The sequence below is a fragment of the Hyla sarda genome, chromosome 3 (assembly GCF_029499605.1).
Source record: "Hyla sarda isolate aHylSar1 chromosome 3, aHylSar1.hap1, whole genome shotgun sequence".
Lineage (NCBI taxonomy): Eukaryota > Metazoa > Chordata > Amphibia > Anura > Hylidae > Hyla > Hyla sarda.
Genome location: NC_079191.1, coordinates 27,003,170 through 27,020,823, shown reverse-complemented (window position 1 = coordinate 27,020,823; position 17,654 = coordinate 27,003,170). Strand labels below are relative to the sequence as shown.

Genomic DNA, 17,654 nt, shown 5'->3' with positions numbered 1-17,654 from the left:
GGTAAATATCAGGGCTAATGTATGAGGGTCTATATCAGTGCTGATGTATGAGGGTCTATATCAGGGCTGATGTATGAGGGTAAATATCAGGGCTAATGTATGAGGGTCTATATCAGGGCTAATGTATGAGGGTCTATATCAGGGATAATGTTTGAGGGTCTATATCAGGGCTGATGTATGAGGGTCTATTTCAGTGCTAATGTATGAGGGTCTATATCAGGGCTAATGTATGAAGGTCTATATCAGGGCTAATGTATGAGGGTAAATTTCAGGTCTAATGTATGAGGGTCTATATCAGGTCTAATGTATGAGGGTCTATATCAGGGCTAATGTATGAGGGTCTATATCAGGGATAATGTATGAGGGTCTATATCAGTGCTGATGTATGAGGGTCTATATCAGGGCTGATGTATGAGGGTAAATATCAGGGCTAATGTATGAGGGTCTATATCAGGGCTAATGTATGAGGGTCTATATCAGGGATAATGTTTGAGGGTCTATATCAGGGCTGATGTATGAGGGTCTATATCAGGGCTGATGTATGAGGGTCTATATCAGTGCTAATGTATGAGGGTCTATATCAGGGCTAATGTATGAAGGTCTATATCAGGGCTAATGTATGAGGGTAAATTTCAGGTCTAATGTATGAGGGTCTATATCAGGTCTAATGTATGAGGGTCTATATCAGGGCTAATGTATGAGGGTCTATATCAGGGCTAATGTATGAGGGTCTATATCAGGGCTAATGTATGAGGGTCTATATCAGGGTTATTGTATGAGGGTCTATATCAGGGATAATGTATGAGGGTCTATATCAGGGCTGATGTATGAGGATCTATATCAGGGCTAATGTATGAGGGTCTATATCAGGGCTAATGTATGAGGGTCTACATCAGGGCTAATGTATGAGGGTCTATATCAGGGTTATTGTATGAGGGTCTATATCAGGTCTAATGTATGATGGTCTATATCAGGGCTGATGTATGAGGATCTATATCAGGGCTAATGTATGAGGGTCTACATCAGGGCTAATGTATGAGGGTCAATATCAGGGCTAATGTATGAGGGTCTATATCAGGGCTAATGTATGAGGGTCTATATCAGGGCTAATATATGAGGGTCTGTATCAGGGCTAATGTATGAGGGTCTATATCAGGTCTAATGTATGAGGGTCTATATCAGGGATAATGTATGAATATCTATATCAGGGCTGATGTATGAGGGTCTATATCAGGTCTAATGTATGAGGGTCTATATCAGGTCTAATATATGATGGTCTACATCAGGGCTAATGTATGAGGGTCTATATCAGGTCTAATGTATGAGGGTCTATATCAGGGCTAATGTATGAGGGTCTATATCAGGGCTAATGTATGAGGGTCTATATCAGGACTAATGTATGAGGGTCTACATCAGGGCTAATATATGAGGGTCTATATCAGGTCTAATGTATGAGGGTCTGTATCAGGGCTAATGTATGAGGGTCTATATCAGGTCTAATGTATGATGGTCTATATCAGGTCTAATGTATGAGGGTCTATATCAGGGCTAATGTATGAGGGTCTGTATCAGGGCTAATGTATGAGGGTCTATATCAGGGCTAATGTATGAGGGTCTACATCAGGGCTAATGTATGAGGGTCTGTATCAGGGCTAATGTATGAGGCCTATGTCATTGTTGTTGTATAAGGGTTTATATCAGTGATTCCCAACCAGGTTGCCTTCAGTTGTTGCAAAACTACAACTTCCCACATGGAAGTGAGAGAATACTTGTTAAGTAAAGAAGTAGTCTGGGAGCACTTGGGTAAGTTTCTGGTGTGTTTAGGGGCGTGGCTAAATGGGGTATTAACGGTGTATGCCAGGATTTTTTTTATTTTACAGCAGAGGCTGTAGAGTTAGTCTAGTTCATAGTATAGTGTCTGTACCTGTGTTTGATGTTTGGTCCCGCAATTCTTATGTGATCTTTGCCCCAATATTTATTTTTCACAACATACAAAATGACTTTTGTATCAGGTTTTCCCAGGTTGCAGTGCAGCCAGAAAAATTACATCACTAGTCAGGTGTTCAAAGAGAGCCTGTCTGCTTCAATGAGTAGAGCGACCGCTGGGTGGGAAACAGATTGTTCTCCTCAGGGCTGCAGGAAATTGTAGCTTCAATTACAGCACAGCATGCAAGGCAACTCAACTGTGCTGCATTTGGTGGGGTGGCAAACAAGAGATCACACTTACAAACAAGCGATTCTGGGACTTGTAGTTGGAGAGAGGGAACTTCAACAAAAAAAAAACATTTCACTAAAAGAAAGCAGCAGTGTTATGGTGGACTCACAACACAGCCTTTACCCCCCAAGATAAGCACAAATCCTTCCTAAACATGTCCATTACTGCCTAGCAGATAAGTACTAAAGTCACTTTATAATGGATAACCCCTTTAATGGCCCAGGATGACCAATAAAGCACAGTTTAATCCCCCTTTCTCAGCTCCCATGTCGTTCCAGTATCAGGACGGCCCGTCTCCACTGACTGCTTCCCCGGTCACAGCTGCAGACATGACGCAGGCCGCAGTCCCACTTCAGCCAATGATTGGTGGAGTTGCACTGTCAGTCCCCCAGCTGTAGACACTACAATCTGCAGCTCCAGGGAAAGTAGAGTCACCGGCCACAGATAGGGCATCCTGATACCGGAGGCTACGAGAGAGAGCGAAGAAGATAAGATAAAGTTTTTATTGTTTTATTTGTCATCCAGGGCACATTAATGAAATAAATGTTTGGCTGGAAAAACCCTTTAACCCCTTAAGGACACAGTCAATTTTGGCCTTCAGGACTTCAGGACAAAGGACCATTTTACATACGCATGGGCATGGAGGGAGGTTGACATGTTTCGGCAAGCATAGCCTTATTCATAGTCCACAGCATTAATATCTCTCTTAAATACAAGGTCACATGAACTGGTTGTATCATAAAAGTATTTGTTAACTTCTAAAAGCAGCACATTATCTATGCACACAGGTATACAAATATGTTTTATACAAAATAAAAACATATTGTATAAACACACTCCATATACTCTACGTACTAAATAAATGTAAAAGTTGTGAAAAAAAAAAGGACATACAAACACAGAAACAGCTCACCATGTGAACAGTGACAGATGTCATGTGCTGCTTTTAGAATGTAACCAATTATTTAAAGAGACACTCTGTTCTTTTCAGTCTTTAAGATATGCCAGAATTATTATTGCTGTGGAGTAGGGTTTATGAATAAGGATATGCTGGCCGGAAAATCTCAGCTCCTTCTGCTCTATAACATGTTACCTGCAGATTGTACTGTATTGTATATATCATCTGCTCTGCTCCTCCTGCTCTATAACATGATACCTGCAGATTGTACTGTATTGTATATATCATCTGCTCAGCTCCTCCTGCTCTATAACATGATACCTGCAGATTGTACTGTATTGTATATATCATCTGCTCAGCTCCTCCTACTCTATAACATGATACCTGCAGATTGTACTGTATTGTATATATTATCTACTCAGCTCCTCCTGCTCTATAACATGATCCCTGCAGATTGTACAGTATTGTATATATCATCTGCTCAACTCCTCCTGCTCTATAACATGATACCTGCAGATTGTACTGTATTGTGTTTATCATCTGCTCAGCTCCTCCTGCTCTATAACATGATACCTGCAGATTTTACTTTATTGTATATATCATCTGCTCAGCTCCTCCTGCTCTATAACATGATACCTGCAGATTGTACTGTATTGTATATATCATCTGCTCAGCTCCTCCTGCTCTATAACATGATACCTGCAGATTGTACTGTATTGTATATATAATCTGCCCAGCTCCTCCTGCTCTATAACATGATACCTGCAGATTGTACTGTATTGTATATATCATCTGCTCAGCTCCTCCTGCTCTATAACATGATACCTGCAGATTGTACTGTATTGTGTTTATCATCTGCTCAGCTCCTCCTGCTCTATAACATGATACCTGCAGATTTTACTTTATTGTATATATCATCTTCTCAGCTCCTCCTGCTCTATAACATGATACCTGCAGATTGTACTGTATTGTATATATAATCTGCCCAGCTCCTCCTGCTCTATAACATGATACCTGCAGATTGTACTGTATTGTATATATCATCTGCTCAGCTCCTCCTGCTCTATAACATGATACCTGCAGATTGTACTGTATTGTATATATAATCTACTCAGCTCCTCCTGCTCTATAACATTATACCTGCAGATTGTACTGTACTGTATATATCATCTGCTCAGCTCCTCCTGCTCTATAACATGATACCTGCAGATTGTACTGTATTGTATATATCATCTGCTCAGCTCCTCCTGCTCTATAAAATACCTACAGATTGTACTGTATTGTATATATAATCTGCTCAGCTCCTCCTGCTTTATAACATGATACCTGCAGATTGTACTGTATTGTATATATCATCTGCTCAGCTCCTCCTGCTCTATAAAATACCTACAGATTGTACTGTATTGTATATATCATCTGCTCAGCTCCTCCTGCTCTATAAAATACCTACAGATTGTACTGTATTGTATATATCATCTGCTCAGCTCCTCCTGCTCTATAACATAATACCTGCAGATTGTACTGTATTGTATATATAATCTGCCCAGCTCCTCTTGCTCTATAACATGATACCTGCAGATTGTACTGTATTGTATATATCATCTGCCCAGCTCCTCCTACTCTATAACATGATACCTGCAGATTGTACTTTATTGTATATATCATCTGTTCAGCTCTCCTGCTCTATAACATGATACCTGCAGATTGTACTGTATTGTATATATCATTTGCTCAGCTCCTTCTGCTCTATAACATGATACCTGCAGATTGTACTGTACTGTATATATCATCTGCTCAGCTCCTCCTGCTCTATAACATGATACCTGCAGATTGTACTGTATTGTATATATATCTGCTCAGCTCCTCCTGCTCTATAACATGATACCTGCAGATTGTTCTGTATTGTATATATCATCTGCTCAGCTCCTCCTGCTCTATAACATGATACCTGCAGATTGTACTGTATTGTATATATCATCTGCTCAGCTCCTCCTGCTCTATAACATGATACCTGCAGATTGTTTTGTATTGTATATATTATCTGCTCAGCTCCTCCTGCTCTATAACATGATACCTGCAGATTGTTCTGTATTGTATATATATCATCTGCTCAGCTCCTCCTGCTCTATAACATGATACCTGCAGATTGTACTGTATTGTATATATCATCTGCTCAGCTCCTCCTGCTCTATAACATGTCTGGAAACTAGACTATTGTCAATGCGACAGGTTCCCTTTAAGCTGGGGGCAAGAAGCATGGTATCCCGCTATGTTTCTGCTTTTTTTCTTTTTCTTTCCAGAAAAAGCAGACAGAACAGAACGTACACAATAAGATGCATTTAATTAGAAGCATGTGTTTCAAAGAGCGTGCCGTCTAGCGCTAATACGTTCATGTTTACAAGTTCTCTGGTGTGAAGGAGCGCTATACTTCTTTATGGACATTTTATATAACTTAGAAGGGACCTTTTAGGGCAGTGTTTCCCAACCAGAGTGCCTCCAGCTGTTGCAAAACTACAACTACCAGCATGCCCGGACAGCCAACGGCTGTCCGGGCATGCTGGTAGTTGTAGTTTTGCAACAGCTGGAGGCACTCTGGTTGGGAAACACTGTTTTGGGGCATGTGCATACTGTGCGGGCAATAGTTTTTTCTCTGAGTTGCTGTCAGTATGGGAGGAAGGGTCGGGCTTGTCCTTTTTTTTAAAGGGGAACTAAATGTTTTTTATTCCTTAATCGGCGCAAAAGTTTAAGTTTAATGCCCCTTATACAGTTGCGATTAGGGTGCCCATGACTGTGAGGAGGGAGTTTTTACATATAATGCAGTGTATTTGGCAATTTCATGTTGTAGGGATTTTCCATAGGAATTAAATACATTTCCGATCCCACCTTTGGGACCCCCTTACTTATTGGCGGAATGTGGTTCCCATAGATGAGGCTCCAGGATTTGGGCCCTTCTGAGTTGAGAGAAAAAATGCAGCACATGTGTGAAGTCCATGGGGCTCAGTTGACCCCTTGTTCTCCCAATAAGTGATGAGACCCCCTTTATGAGTGGTTTTCTCGGCGGAATAAAATAAATATTTCATCCCAACCTCTGTGACCACCATTTATTGGGGGAATGGGGTTCCCATAGCTGATGATGCCAGTTACGGGAACATCACAAATGGATGTACATGTGTTAAAGGGGTATTCCAGCGAAAAACTATTTTTTTCATATCAACTGGCTCTAAAAAGTTAAACAGATTTATGAAATTACTTCTATTCAAAAATGTTTAATCCTACCAGTACTTATAAGCTGCTGAAGTTGAGTTGTTCTTTTTTTTCTGACGACTCTGCTCTCTGCTGACACTTCTGTCTGTCTCAGGAGGAACTGTCCAGAGTAGGAGAAAATCCCCACAGCAAACCTCTCCTACTCTGGACAGTTCCTGAGACAGACAGAGGTGTCAGCAGAGAGCACTGTTGTTAGACAGAAAAGAACAACTCAACTTCAACGGCTATTAAGTACTGGTAGGATTAAGATTTTTTAATCTGTTTAAATTTCTGGAGCCAGTTCATATATATAGTGTTTCACCAGAATACCCCTTTAAATCCATGTGGCTCAGTTGACCCTTTGTTCTCCCAATAAGTGATGGGACTCCATTTAAGAGTGCGTTTCGTGGTAGAATAAAATAAAAGGAGTACTCCGGTGGAAAACATTATTTTTTTTTTAATCAACTGGTGCCAGAAAGTTAAACAGATTTGTAAATGACTTCTATTAAAAATCTTTACCCTTCCAGTACTTTTTAGAAGCTGTATGCTTCAGAGGAAATTATTTTCTTTTTGAATTTCTTTTTGTCTTGTCCACAGTGCTCTCTGCTGACACCTGATGCCTCGGCTGTCCGGGCATGCTGGGAGTTGTAGTTTTGCAACAGCTGGAGGCACCCTGGTTGGGAAACACTGGTCAAGAGGCTGGAGAATAGGGAGATCGTTCCAGAAGAATGAGGTGCAGGTACCAGGAAGAGAGAGGAACTTACGACAAGTTGCTCTCATGCTATGCGTCATCTTAAAGGGGTACTCCGGTGGAAAACTTTTTTTTTTTTTTAAATCAACTGGTGCCAGAAAGTTAAAACAGATTTGTAAATTACTTCTATTAAAAAATCTTAATCCTTCCAGTACTTATTAGCTGCTGAATACTACAGAGGAAATTCTTTTCTCTTTGGAACACAGAGCTCTATGCTAACATCACAACCACAGTGCTCTCTGCTGACATCTCTGTCCATTTTAGGAACTGTCCAGAGCAGCATATGTTTGCTATGGGGATTTCCTTTTACTCTGGATAGTTCTTAAAATGGACAGATATGTCAACAGAGAGCACTGTGGTCATGATGTCAGCAGAGAGCTCTGTGTTCCAAAAAGAAAACCATTTCCTCTGTTGTATTCAGCAGCTAATAAGTACTGGACGGATTACGATTTTTTAATAGAAGTAATTAACAAATCTGTTTAACTTTATGGCACCAGTTGATAAAAAAAAAATATATATATATTTCCACAGGAGTACCCCTTTAAGATCACTATAAGAGTATATGTTAGTTATAGAGAGGGGTCTGTTCACTATAATAATGCCCATTTGGGCTACTACTTAGGGCTCGTTCACACAGCCGCCTGCGCCGTCAAAAAATGCCCGTTATGCAACCTGTTTACTAGTTTTGCAAACGGGTTGCAAAGGGCTGTAAATGGATCCCATTGATCTCAATGGGATTTTTTCACAGTCCTTTATCACCCGTTTGCACCCATTCTGTTTGTAACCCGTTATTTTTGACGGCTAAAAGACGTTCCATGCAGAATTTTTGGGGCTTTCAAAAATAACGGATGTAAAGCGGGTCTTTTAAATTTAACATTGAAAGTCTATGGCAAACGGATAAACCTTTAATGTCAGTCCGGTTCATACCCCCGGTTTATACTGACCGTTATTACTTCTGAGCATGCTCAGAGGAGGTGAAATCAGCAGACTCCTGCAGTGTTGTGGGACTACTACTACTCCCATCATGGAACAGACTAAGTAGTAATTCCCTGGCTGCGGGAGTCTGTGGGTGGCTGGGGAGACTACATTAGTGTTTTTACTACTACCCCCATCATGGAACAGACTCTGTTCCATGATGGTGGTTGTAGTACAGGGGCTGAGGGATTGATCGCACTGGGTTTCACTTCTGAGACCCGATGCGACCAGAAGTTATTAAGCAGGGGAGCGGGCGGCATGGTCTGCAACCCTGCGATGTATAGTGTGTTTTAACTTTCATTTTTAAATCCCCCGCGGGGAGCCCTGAATGGCCGGTACCGAGAAGCCATTCAGGGCTCCCGGCGGTATTTTTAAAATGAACATTGTAAGTGGCAGCGGGGGCCATATCTATATTAAAAGCCCCATGGGGGGCAAGATATACAGCGCTGCAGGGGGGCAGACATACAGCATATATATATCTAGCCCACCAGCACATGTATAATGTGCCCCCGCAGCGTTATATGGGAAAAGTATTCTGTCAGCAGATGGCCGGCCGGATGCTGGTGATACAATACTTTTCACATATAGCGCTGCGGGGGCATATATATATAGAAGCTATGTGGGGGCATATAACGCTAAATGTCTGCCCCCAGCGTATCTATATACACATGCCGCCGCAGTGCTATGAATGAAAAGTATTGTAACAGCAGCATGGGGCCGGCCGGCTGCTGACAGAAAGCTTTTCACATTTAGCAATGCGGGGGCACATTAAACATGCGCTGGTGGGCTAGATATATAGGCTATATGTCTGCCCCCCCTGCAGCGCTGTATATCTTGCCCCCCATGGCGCTTTTAATATAGATATGGCCCCTGCTGCCACAAACAATGTTCATTTTAAAAACCCCGCGGAGAGCCCTGAATGGCTCCTCAGTACCAGCTATTCAGGGCTCCCCACGGGGGATTTAAAAATGAGAGTTAAAACACACGATACATCTCAGGGTTGCGGACCATACCGTCCGCTCCCCTGCTTTATAACTTCTGATCACATTGGGTCTCAGAAGTGAAACCCAGTGCAATCAATCCCTCAGCCCCTGTACTACAACCCCCATCATGGAACAGACTCTGTTCCATGATGGGTGTAGTAGTACAAACACTAAGGTAGCCTCCCCAGCTGTCTGCAGACTCCTGCAGCCAGGGAACTACTACTCCCATCATGGAAACAAGTCTGTTCCATGATGAGAGTAGTAGTAGTCCTTGCTGCTGGAGTCTGTAGGTGGCTGACTTTTCATACTAACGGATGAAAAAGGGATGCAAAAGGATTCCACAGAATGTCATCAGTTTGCATCCGTTAGTAGTATTGTCTGTTAGGAGGCAGTGACGGGAGAAAAGCGGGACGGAAGTAACCGGCTGTGTGAACCTAGCCTTAGCTTTCTACATACAATGGATGATATGAAAACTGATTTGTTATACAATGTATCAGCATATGCCATACAGGGCCTGTGGAAAGTTGGGTGACGTGTGTGAGTGATGTAATGTCAGCTAATAGTCGGGGTCTCTAATTCATAACTTGTTAAAACAGGAGGATTCAGAGGTGAATAGAAACAAAATAGGAACCTAAATTTCCAAGTGATTTATAGAGAGAGGGATAGATAGATATAAGATAGATAGATAGATATGAGATAGATAGATAGATATGAGATAGATAGATATGAGATAGATAGGTAGATAGATAGATAGATAAATATGAGATAAATATGATATAGATAGATAGATAGATAGATATGAGATAGATAGATATGAGATAGATAGATAGATAGATATGAGATAGATAGATAGATAGATATAAGATAGATAGATATGAGATAGATAGATAGATAGATAGATAGATAGATATGAGATAGATAGATAGATATGAGATAGATAGGTAGATAGATAGATAGATAAATATGAGATAAATATGATATAGATAGATAGATATGAGATAGATAGATATGAGATAGATAGATATGAGATAGATAGATAGATATGAGATAGATATGAGATAGATAGATAGATAGATAGATAGATAGATAGATATGAGATAGATATGAGATAGATATGAGATAGATAGATAGATATGAGATAGATAGATAGATAGATAGATATGAGATAGATAGGTAGATAGATAGATAGATATGAGATAAATATGATATAGATAGATAGATAGATATGAGATAGATCGATAGATAGATATGAGATAGATAGATATGAGATAGATAGATATGAGATAGATAGATAGATAGATAGATATGAGATAGATAGATAGATATGAGATAGATATGAGATAGATAGATATGAGATAGATAGATATATATGAGATAGATAGATATTAGATAGATAGATAGATAGATATGAGATAGATAGATAGATATGATATAGATAGATAGATAGATAGATATGAGATAGATAGATAGATATGAGATAGATATGAGATAGATAGATAGATATGAGATAGATATGAGATAGATAGATAGATATGAGATAGATAGATAGATAGATAGATAGATATGAGATAGATAGATAGATAGATAGATATGAGATAGATAGATATGAGATAGATATGAGATAGATAGATAGATAGATAGATATGAGATAGATAGATAGATAGATCCAAGGAGAGCAGCACAACCTCAGAAGTATTCCGTAATAGGTACACGCTATGCGGGTGCCTGGGTTAGGGCTCCACTTGTAGTAGTAATCCAGAAAGTAGCAGCACACAAAAAATGTGATAAAAAAGGTGTATTTATTCCATTATTCCAGTGCAAAAATCAGTAGAGCGTCTCCTGATTTTTGCACTGAAATAATGGAATAAAAACAACTTTTTTTTTTATCAGATTTTTTGTGCGCTGCTACTTTCTGGATTACTAGATAGATAGAAAAGAAAGGTAGATCTTAAATAAATAATTGATAGATACAAATAAGATGTTATAAAATGATTATTCAATATGATTACATTTGATATTTACATTATTAAATGATCTTTTTTAAGAAAAAAATAAAAATAAAAACAATAATTAAAAAGAAAAATAATAAAATAATCATAACAATCATATGGGTGAAAATTATATTCAGATTAAAATACTAACATCCGAACAACAACAACAACAATAATAATAACAATAATAACAATAATAATAATAATAATAATAATAACAATAATAATGTAATCCTAGTACTACTAACAATGCCATAGAGTGTTTTACAGTCTTGGAAGTGAATGCTCCTCTATGTATAGACCTATCCCATATATAACAAACTCACTTACCTACAATTAACAGGAAGATGCCAGCCCCATAATCCACCAGAGGATGTAAGGTAGAAACATACTTGTCCTCCATCCTACAGGCTGAATAAGGAAACTTTAAGCCATTTGCTATGGGAATGTATTCATGGTCCTGGGCTGTGTGTGATGAGAGCCTGGAGGAGGACAGTAAGGATGTGCAGAGACTGGAGGCTGGAGATGTGACTGTATACTGACTGCAAGAATGAAGCTACTATAAGAGGAGGAGTAGACCAGAAGAATGAGGAGCTGCCCCCACCATGACTACTGGCGGAGCTAAAGCGCCCAATTACACCACATCCAGTGTGGTACTACGACTCCTATCCATACAAAGCAGTCTTGGCAGGCTTAAAGGGGTTCTCCAGCATAAGGTGATTTTAGTACGTACCTGGCAGACAGTAATGGACAGGCTTAGGAAGGATCTGCGCTTGTCTTGGGGCTAAATGGCTATGTTGTGAGATTACCATAACACTGTGGCTAGTTTTTTGTGAACTTGTATTTCCCGTTTGACTTATGTTTTTTTGACTACAAATCCCACAATGCCATTTTCCTCCCTCTTACACATCAGCCACCCCACCCATTGAAACAAAAGACCTGTGGTTTTCAATCAGGGTGCCTACAGCTGTTACATTAGTTGCAGATTAATCTCTCTCCCACCAAGCAATCGCTCCACCCATTGAAGCAGACAGGCTCCCTGTCATCAGCTGACTAGTGATGTCAGGTCTCGGCCACATTGTAACCTGGGAAAAATCTGAGACAACAGTCATTTTGTATGCTGGTAAAAATAAATATTGGGGTGAAAATCACAGAAGAATTGTGAGAAAACCGTCACACACAGGTACAGAAACTATATTAGGAACTACACTAACTTTACAGCTCCTGTAGCATAGTCAAATAAAATACCCCTTTAAATCATCATATCCCCCTACAACACAGATATTAGGAAGACTACCGTTTTGCATATGTTTGATATGTTATGACATTTAGTACCTTAAAGGGGTACTCCAGTGGAAAACTTTTATTTATTGTAAATTACTTCTATTAAAAAATCTCAATCTTTTCAGTACTTATTAGCTGCTGTCTGCTACAGAGGAAATTCTATTTGTTTTGAATTTCTTTTTTGTCTTGTCCACAGCGCTCTCTACTGACACCTCTGTCCGTGCAGCATAGGTTTGCTATGGGGATTTTCTCCTGCTCTGGACAGTTCCTGATACGGCCATCAGGTGTCAGCAGAGAGCAGTGTAGACAAGACAAAAAAAGAAATGCAAAAAGAAAAGAATTTTCTCTCTAGCATACAGCTGCTAATAAGTACTGGAAGGGTAAAGATTTTTAATAGAAGTAATTTACAAATCTGTTTAACTTTCTGGCACCAGTAGATAAAAAAAAAAAATGTCCCTTTAAAGAGGTACTCCAGTGGAAAACAGTTTTTTTTAAATCAACTGGTGCCCGAAAGTTAAACATATTTGTAAATTATTTCTATTTAAAATTCTTAATCCTTCCAGTACTTATCAGCTGCTGAATACTACAGAGGAAGTGGAGTAGTTATTTTCTGTATGACCACAGTGCTCTCTGCTGACACCTCTGTCCATGTCAGGAACTGTCCAGAGCAGGACCAAACTGTCAAGACAGTTCCGGACACAGACAGAGGTGTCAGCAGAGAGCGCTTCCTGTGGAACACAGTAGCCAGGAGCAGTTGTGTGTGAAGCAGCTTTGGGTGTGTCCCTTTTTGTGTTTCTCCAGAGTTCCAGAGGCAGAGCAGGTGATTCACCAACCTTTCCCAGGGGTGTGGCAGGCTCCTTGGGAGAGTTTTCCCTGCATGGAGCCCCTGGCCTCCACTCCCCGTTCTTCCAGGCTGGCGGGGGGTGGAGAGAAAACAGCGACAGCCATTTTTCCGGCCGGAGGAAGAAGATCTGGCAGAGTCTGCAGCAATGCAGGCTCGGCTCCTCCGGCAATGGGTGCCAGCCAGAGATCCAGTGGAAGGAAGGCGAGGAGGCAAAGTATTGAGTTGTGGGCTGAGAGAGGGCCCGAAGAATCCAGCGAGACCTACTGCTCCCGCATGACCGCACGGTTTGCGGAATACGACCGCTGCGGTAGGGAGCTTAGGTTGATGAGAGAGGACCTGCGTGGAGCCCAGAATCTGGCATGCTCTGGGTCCAAAAAGAATAAACTGGAACAGAAAAAGAGGATTGCAGCCCTGAAGAAAGACATTGCAAAGATGGAGGAGAGGAGAGCAGAGATCCTGGAGGGAAGCGGTCTCTTCAGGGAGAAGATGGAGAACCGGGATCGGTTTGCCGCCATGAAATCCCCAGGTAAGGTGGAGGTGGATGATGGGGAGAGTAGTGGCGGTGAAGAAAGAGAGGATGGTGGTGTTGGTGTAAAGGAGGAGGAGGTGGAGGAGAAGAAGTTGGAGGAAAGTGTACAGGTTGTGGAGGATGATGTATTGCCTGACCCTACTCCCTGTGACACCCAGACCACTAAGACTCAGGACAGCTACATAGAGCCGGCTCAGGTGGCACTACCGCTAAGCGATAGTGAGGATGATGATGTGGAGAGTGAGGCTGGGGGATTGCTGAGGGCTATAGTGATGCAGGAGTCCCCAGCCCACCTCCAGAATTTTACATTTGGTGATGACCAGTGTGATGACACATTAGTAAAAAGAAAGGCAAAAAAACAGAAGACCCAGGAAACTGTGCATTATGTGTTCCGTCCTTTCCAGCAGTCTGGGCCAGCTGCAAAGCTGGTTCAGGCTGCTGGGTCCTCTAAACTGCCAGACTCCGTTTCTGTGGTGGAACGGAGCCAGCATGGGGGATACAGCATGGCGTCAGTAAAAGCTGCAGACGCAATAGATGTGAAGCCCGCCCATCCTGCTGGTAGGGAGGGGCAGGATGGGCTCATGGTGGGCAGCGCGAGTTATGCCCCTGGGTGCTCGGGGGGCGGTTCCCCGAGTACTGTGGGCATTACCGGCACTGCAAGGCACTCCCCTGTGAGGGGGGGGAGTGTCCGGGCGCCGGGATTATCCACAGAGCCTGTGAAGTCGGGTGAAGCAGGTGCTGGCGCTGTGGGAGGAGCTGGGGTGCGCCCGGTGGGGCAGTCCCAGAATCAGGATGTGATAGCAGCCATGAAGGAGAAGCCATCGGCGTCGACCCCAGCAGCGGCTAAGCCAGCACAAAGGGCTTTACTAAAGCCAGCCATACTACAAGTCCCAGCCAGCCCAGAATTTGTTAGTCAGGACAAGAATGTAGGATGTGATATTGATGGGTGTAGTAGTGTTGTGGGTGAGAGGAGTGTATGTGGGAGTGTCAGTGGAGTGAATGTTGATGGGAGTGGTAATAGTATGGCTGGAAATAAAGAGGTTGAGAGTTGTGGTGTGAATGGTGTTGTAAGTGGTTCTGGCTCTGGGTCTGGTCCGGCTGCCCCCCCGGCAGTGACTGCTCCCAGGAGCTATGCTAATGTCGCTGCCGGGGGTTCAGGGGGGTCCCCGTCTCCGTCCGGCCCTGGGGGCCATTTGCAACAGCGCCTCCTGGAGGCTCTACGCAGGGGTGACAGGTCGATCCAGGTAGAGGGAAGGGGTGAGGTCGACCTGTCTTTCTGGATAGAGAGGCACGGTTTGGGGGCTTTCCGAGAGCGGAATGGGGAGGTGGTCTGGTCCCTCCCGACAACCGGGCAGGACAATAACCGTAGGAATGTGGTCCGTCTGATTTGGAGGGGCGAGGATGCGTGCCCACCTCGCGCTAAAGTGGTTGAGCTCCTCCTTCAGATGGAATTCAGGGCGAGTGACATCTTTGCCCTGATTCACCCCTACGGATCGTCTGAGTTTGACGTCAGTTTCGTTCGGCCGGAGGGGCTCGAACTCTTCTGGTCGAATTACGAAGTGGCAAAAAACGAGCCCGGCTGGCGGGATTTCGCCGTAAAGGCGATTTCCCGTCAGAATGCTGTCAAGAAGGTGACCGTTTTGACCCGTAACGAGTCACTTTCTTGTTATGACATCATGACCTGGCTCGGACGGTATGGGGATGTGACGGACATGCCCAAGAAAAACTTGGATGAGCACGGGATCTGGTCCGGGGCCTGGACGTTTTCCGTCAAACTCAAGCGTTCAGGGAGTACGGTTGCCCACATTCCGTCAGCCGCCTTCCTTGGACGTGATAGGATCCAGGTCTTCTACCAGGGGCAGCCTAAGGTCTGTCACAGGTGTGGCAGCCCCACCCACTTTAGTGCAGCCTGTACTGTACAGGTCTGCGCTTTGTGTGGTGGGGTGGGACATCTGGCCGCATCCTGTAGGCAGATCCGGTGCCACCTGTGTGGTGTCCTTGGGCACCCATTTAGCCGTTGTCCTAGCGCCTTCGCCCGTGCAGCGGCCGCTCCGGCTGAGGAGAGCTGTGAAGTTGCCTCGGCCGGGGAGGGTATGGGCAGGGATGGGGGTGCAACAGGGCTCGTGAGGAGGAAAAAGGGCCCCGCCAAACTAAGGCGGGAGGAAAATCGTAGAAGGAGTAGGGAGCTGGAGAGTGCCCAGGTGACGGGGGTAGCTCTGGCCTCTGCTCCTGAATGCGGCCCTGTAACCGCTGAAGCCCTGGAGGAGGATGTGCTGGATGGGGAGATCAGGAGGCTTCACAGAGAGGAAGGCAATATGGCCGACCCTTCCGATTCCTCCCACTATGAAAGTGTGGATGAGGAGAGTGGGGAGAGGCCTAAAAAGAAAGACAAGGGCAAAAGGAAAGGGAGAAAGAAGAGGTCAGAGCCCTCTGTTCCTTGTACTACGGGCCAGGTTCAAAACGGAAGCCTGACTGCCCCCCCTCTGGTTGACCTGTCAAACCGGTACCTCGTCCTCGATACCATCTCCTCCCCCTCCTTGGCTGGGGGGGGTGAGGGCGGGGTGCCTAGGGAGAAAGAGCCTCTGGGAGGAACTGGGCCCTGTCCTATTGAGGCACCTTCCTCAGAGGGCAGGGCTAGACCGGGGCCGGACGGAGACGGGGATAATATGGATCTATCTGAATCGAAAAAAAGATCCAAGAGTGGTCCTGCCCTCTCGTCTTCTTCGGGGGATGAGGGGGCAAAAAAGAAGGGAAAACAAAAGTAAAGGGTGTGGCCGTCTAATTTAATCACCCTGTATGGCGGCACTCACCCCATTGACGCTGGCATCTATTAATTGTGCCAGCATAAAGTCGGATACGGCTAGATTCGCAGCCTTTGATTTTCTTGGCCGCGTTGAAGCCGACATTTTCTTTTTACAGGAGACCAGGTTGTCAGATCTAGCCTCTCTGGTAAAAGCCAGAAGAGAGTGGAGGCGTGGTCCCTCCCACTGGTCTCTTGCGGCTGAGCCGTATAGTGGGGTGGCGGTCCTTTTTACCGCTCCTGTTGAATGCCGACGGGTTATTGAATTAGAAATGGGGAGGTGCCTGATCTTAGATGTCTTCATGAAGGGACAAGAGCTCCGGCTCATTAACATATACGCCCCGCAAAGTAAGCGGGGCCGTAAAGATCTCTTTATGAGGATTAAGCCCTTTCTTTTTACGAGTCGGCAGGTGATCTTTGGAGGGGACTTCAATAATGTCACGAGGTCCCAAGATAGGAGAGGCTCCAATAGTCCGCTGACTTGCGATAGTGTGGCGCTGATTAGCATAGCTAGAGAAGCTCGCCTAGAGGATGCCCACATCCGGAGCCCCTCGGGCCACGCGGGTTTCACCTATCATCAAGGTAGTCGCAGGTCTAGGATAGATAGGTTTTATTTAAAGGAGGAAGCCGTCTCTTCTGCAGTGTCCGTGGTTGAGGTGGAGTTCTCCGATCACTGTATGATTTTGTTTTCCCTGAATGTTTCAGAAACCCCCCGGATGGGAAAAGGTTATTGGAAGCTGAATTCGTCCCTCCTGGAGGAAGCGGAGATAAGACAGTCCTTTGAGGATTTTCTTCAGAGTCAGGTACCTTTACTGGGCCTATGTAGTAGTAAGTCAGAGTGGTGGGAGATATTCAAGAAGCGGGTTGCGGGGTTCTTCCGCCAGCTCTCGAGCCTCAGGTCCCTGAACAGGTATCGCCTGTATCAGGGTCTGAGGAGGAAACTCGAGCTTCTTGTCTCGACTGGAGGTAGCCAAGAGGATATCTCCAGAGTGAAGTCCTTGCTGATGAGGTGTCAGTACGATAGGCACGCATCTTTGGTTTTTGAGAGGGATTTCGGGAAGTACCGCTCGCCCGACCCTTACAGAAACTGTAAGATGTCAGTGAGTAGTAAAGTCATTTCAGGACTGATTGATAGTACAGG

The 17,654-nt window shown here is 43.8% G+C and overlaps 1 protein-coding gene and 1 long non-coding RNA gene across 4 annotated transcripts in view; one reads left to right on the top strand and one right to left on the bottom strand.

Annotated features, from left to right (window-relative positions):
• LOC130361212 (opsin-5-like) overlaps positions 1–17,654 on the bottom strand; it is a 133,028-nt gene that overhangs the window by 28,576 nt on the left and 86,798 nt on the right. Inside the window, exon 1 of one of the 2 annotated variants that reach the window (XM_056563944.1) lies at positions 11,387–11,480. The exons of the other annotated variant lie outside the window; for it this stretch is intronic. Within the exon in view, the coding sequence (XP_056419919.1) occupies positions 11,387–11,459 (73 nt within the window). The 5' untranslated portion in view covers positions 11,460–11,480. Of the gene's footprint in view, positions 1–11,386; positions 11,481–17,654 lie in introns of those variants that run through there. 2 annotated transcript variants of the gene reach the window in all.
• Positions 1–17,654, top strand: part of LOC130361213 (uncharacterized) — a 43,697-nt gene that overhangs the window by 20,127 nt on the left and 5,916 nt on the right. The window contains exons 2-3 of one of the 2 annotated variants that reach the window (XR_008890910.1): positions 6,954–7,089; positions 11,400–11,772. This is a non-coding gene — a long non-coding RNA (uncharacterized LOC130361213). Of the gene's footprint in view, positions 1–6,953; positions 7,096–11,399; positions 11,773–17,654 lie in introns of those variants that run through there. The other variant, XR_008890909.1, reaches the window with a different exon arrangement.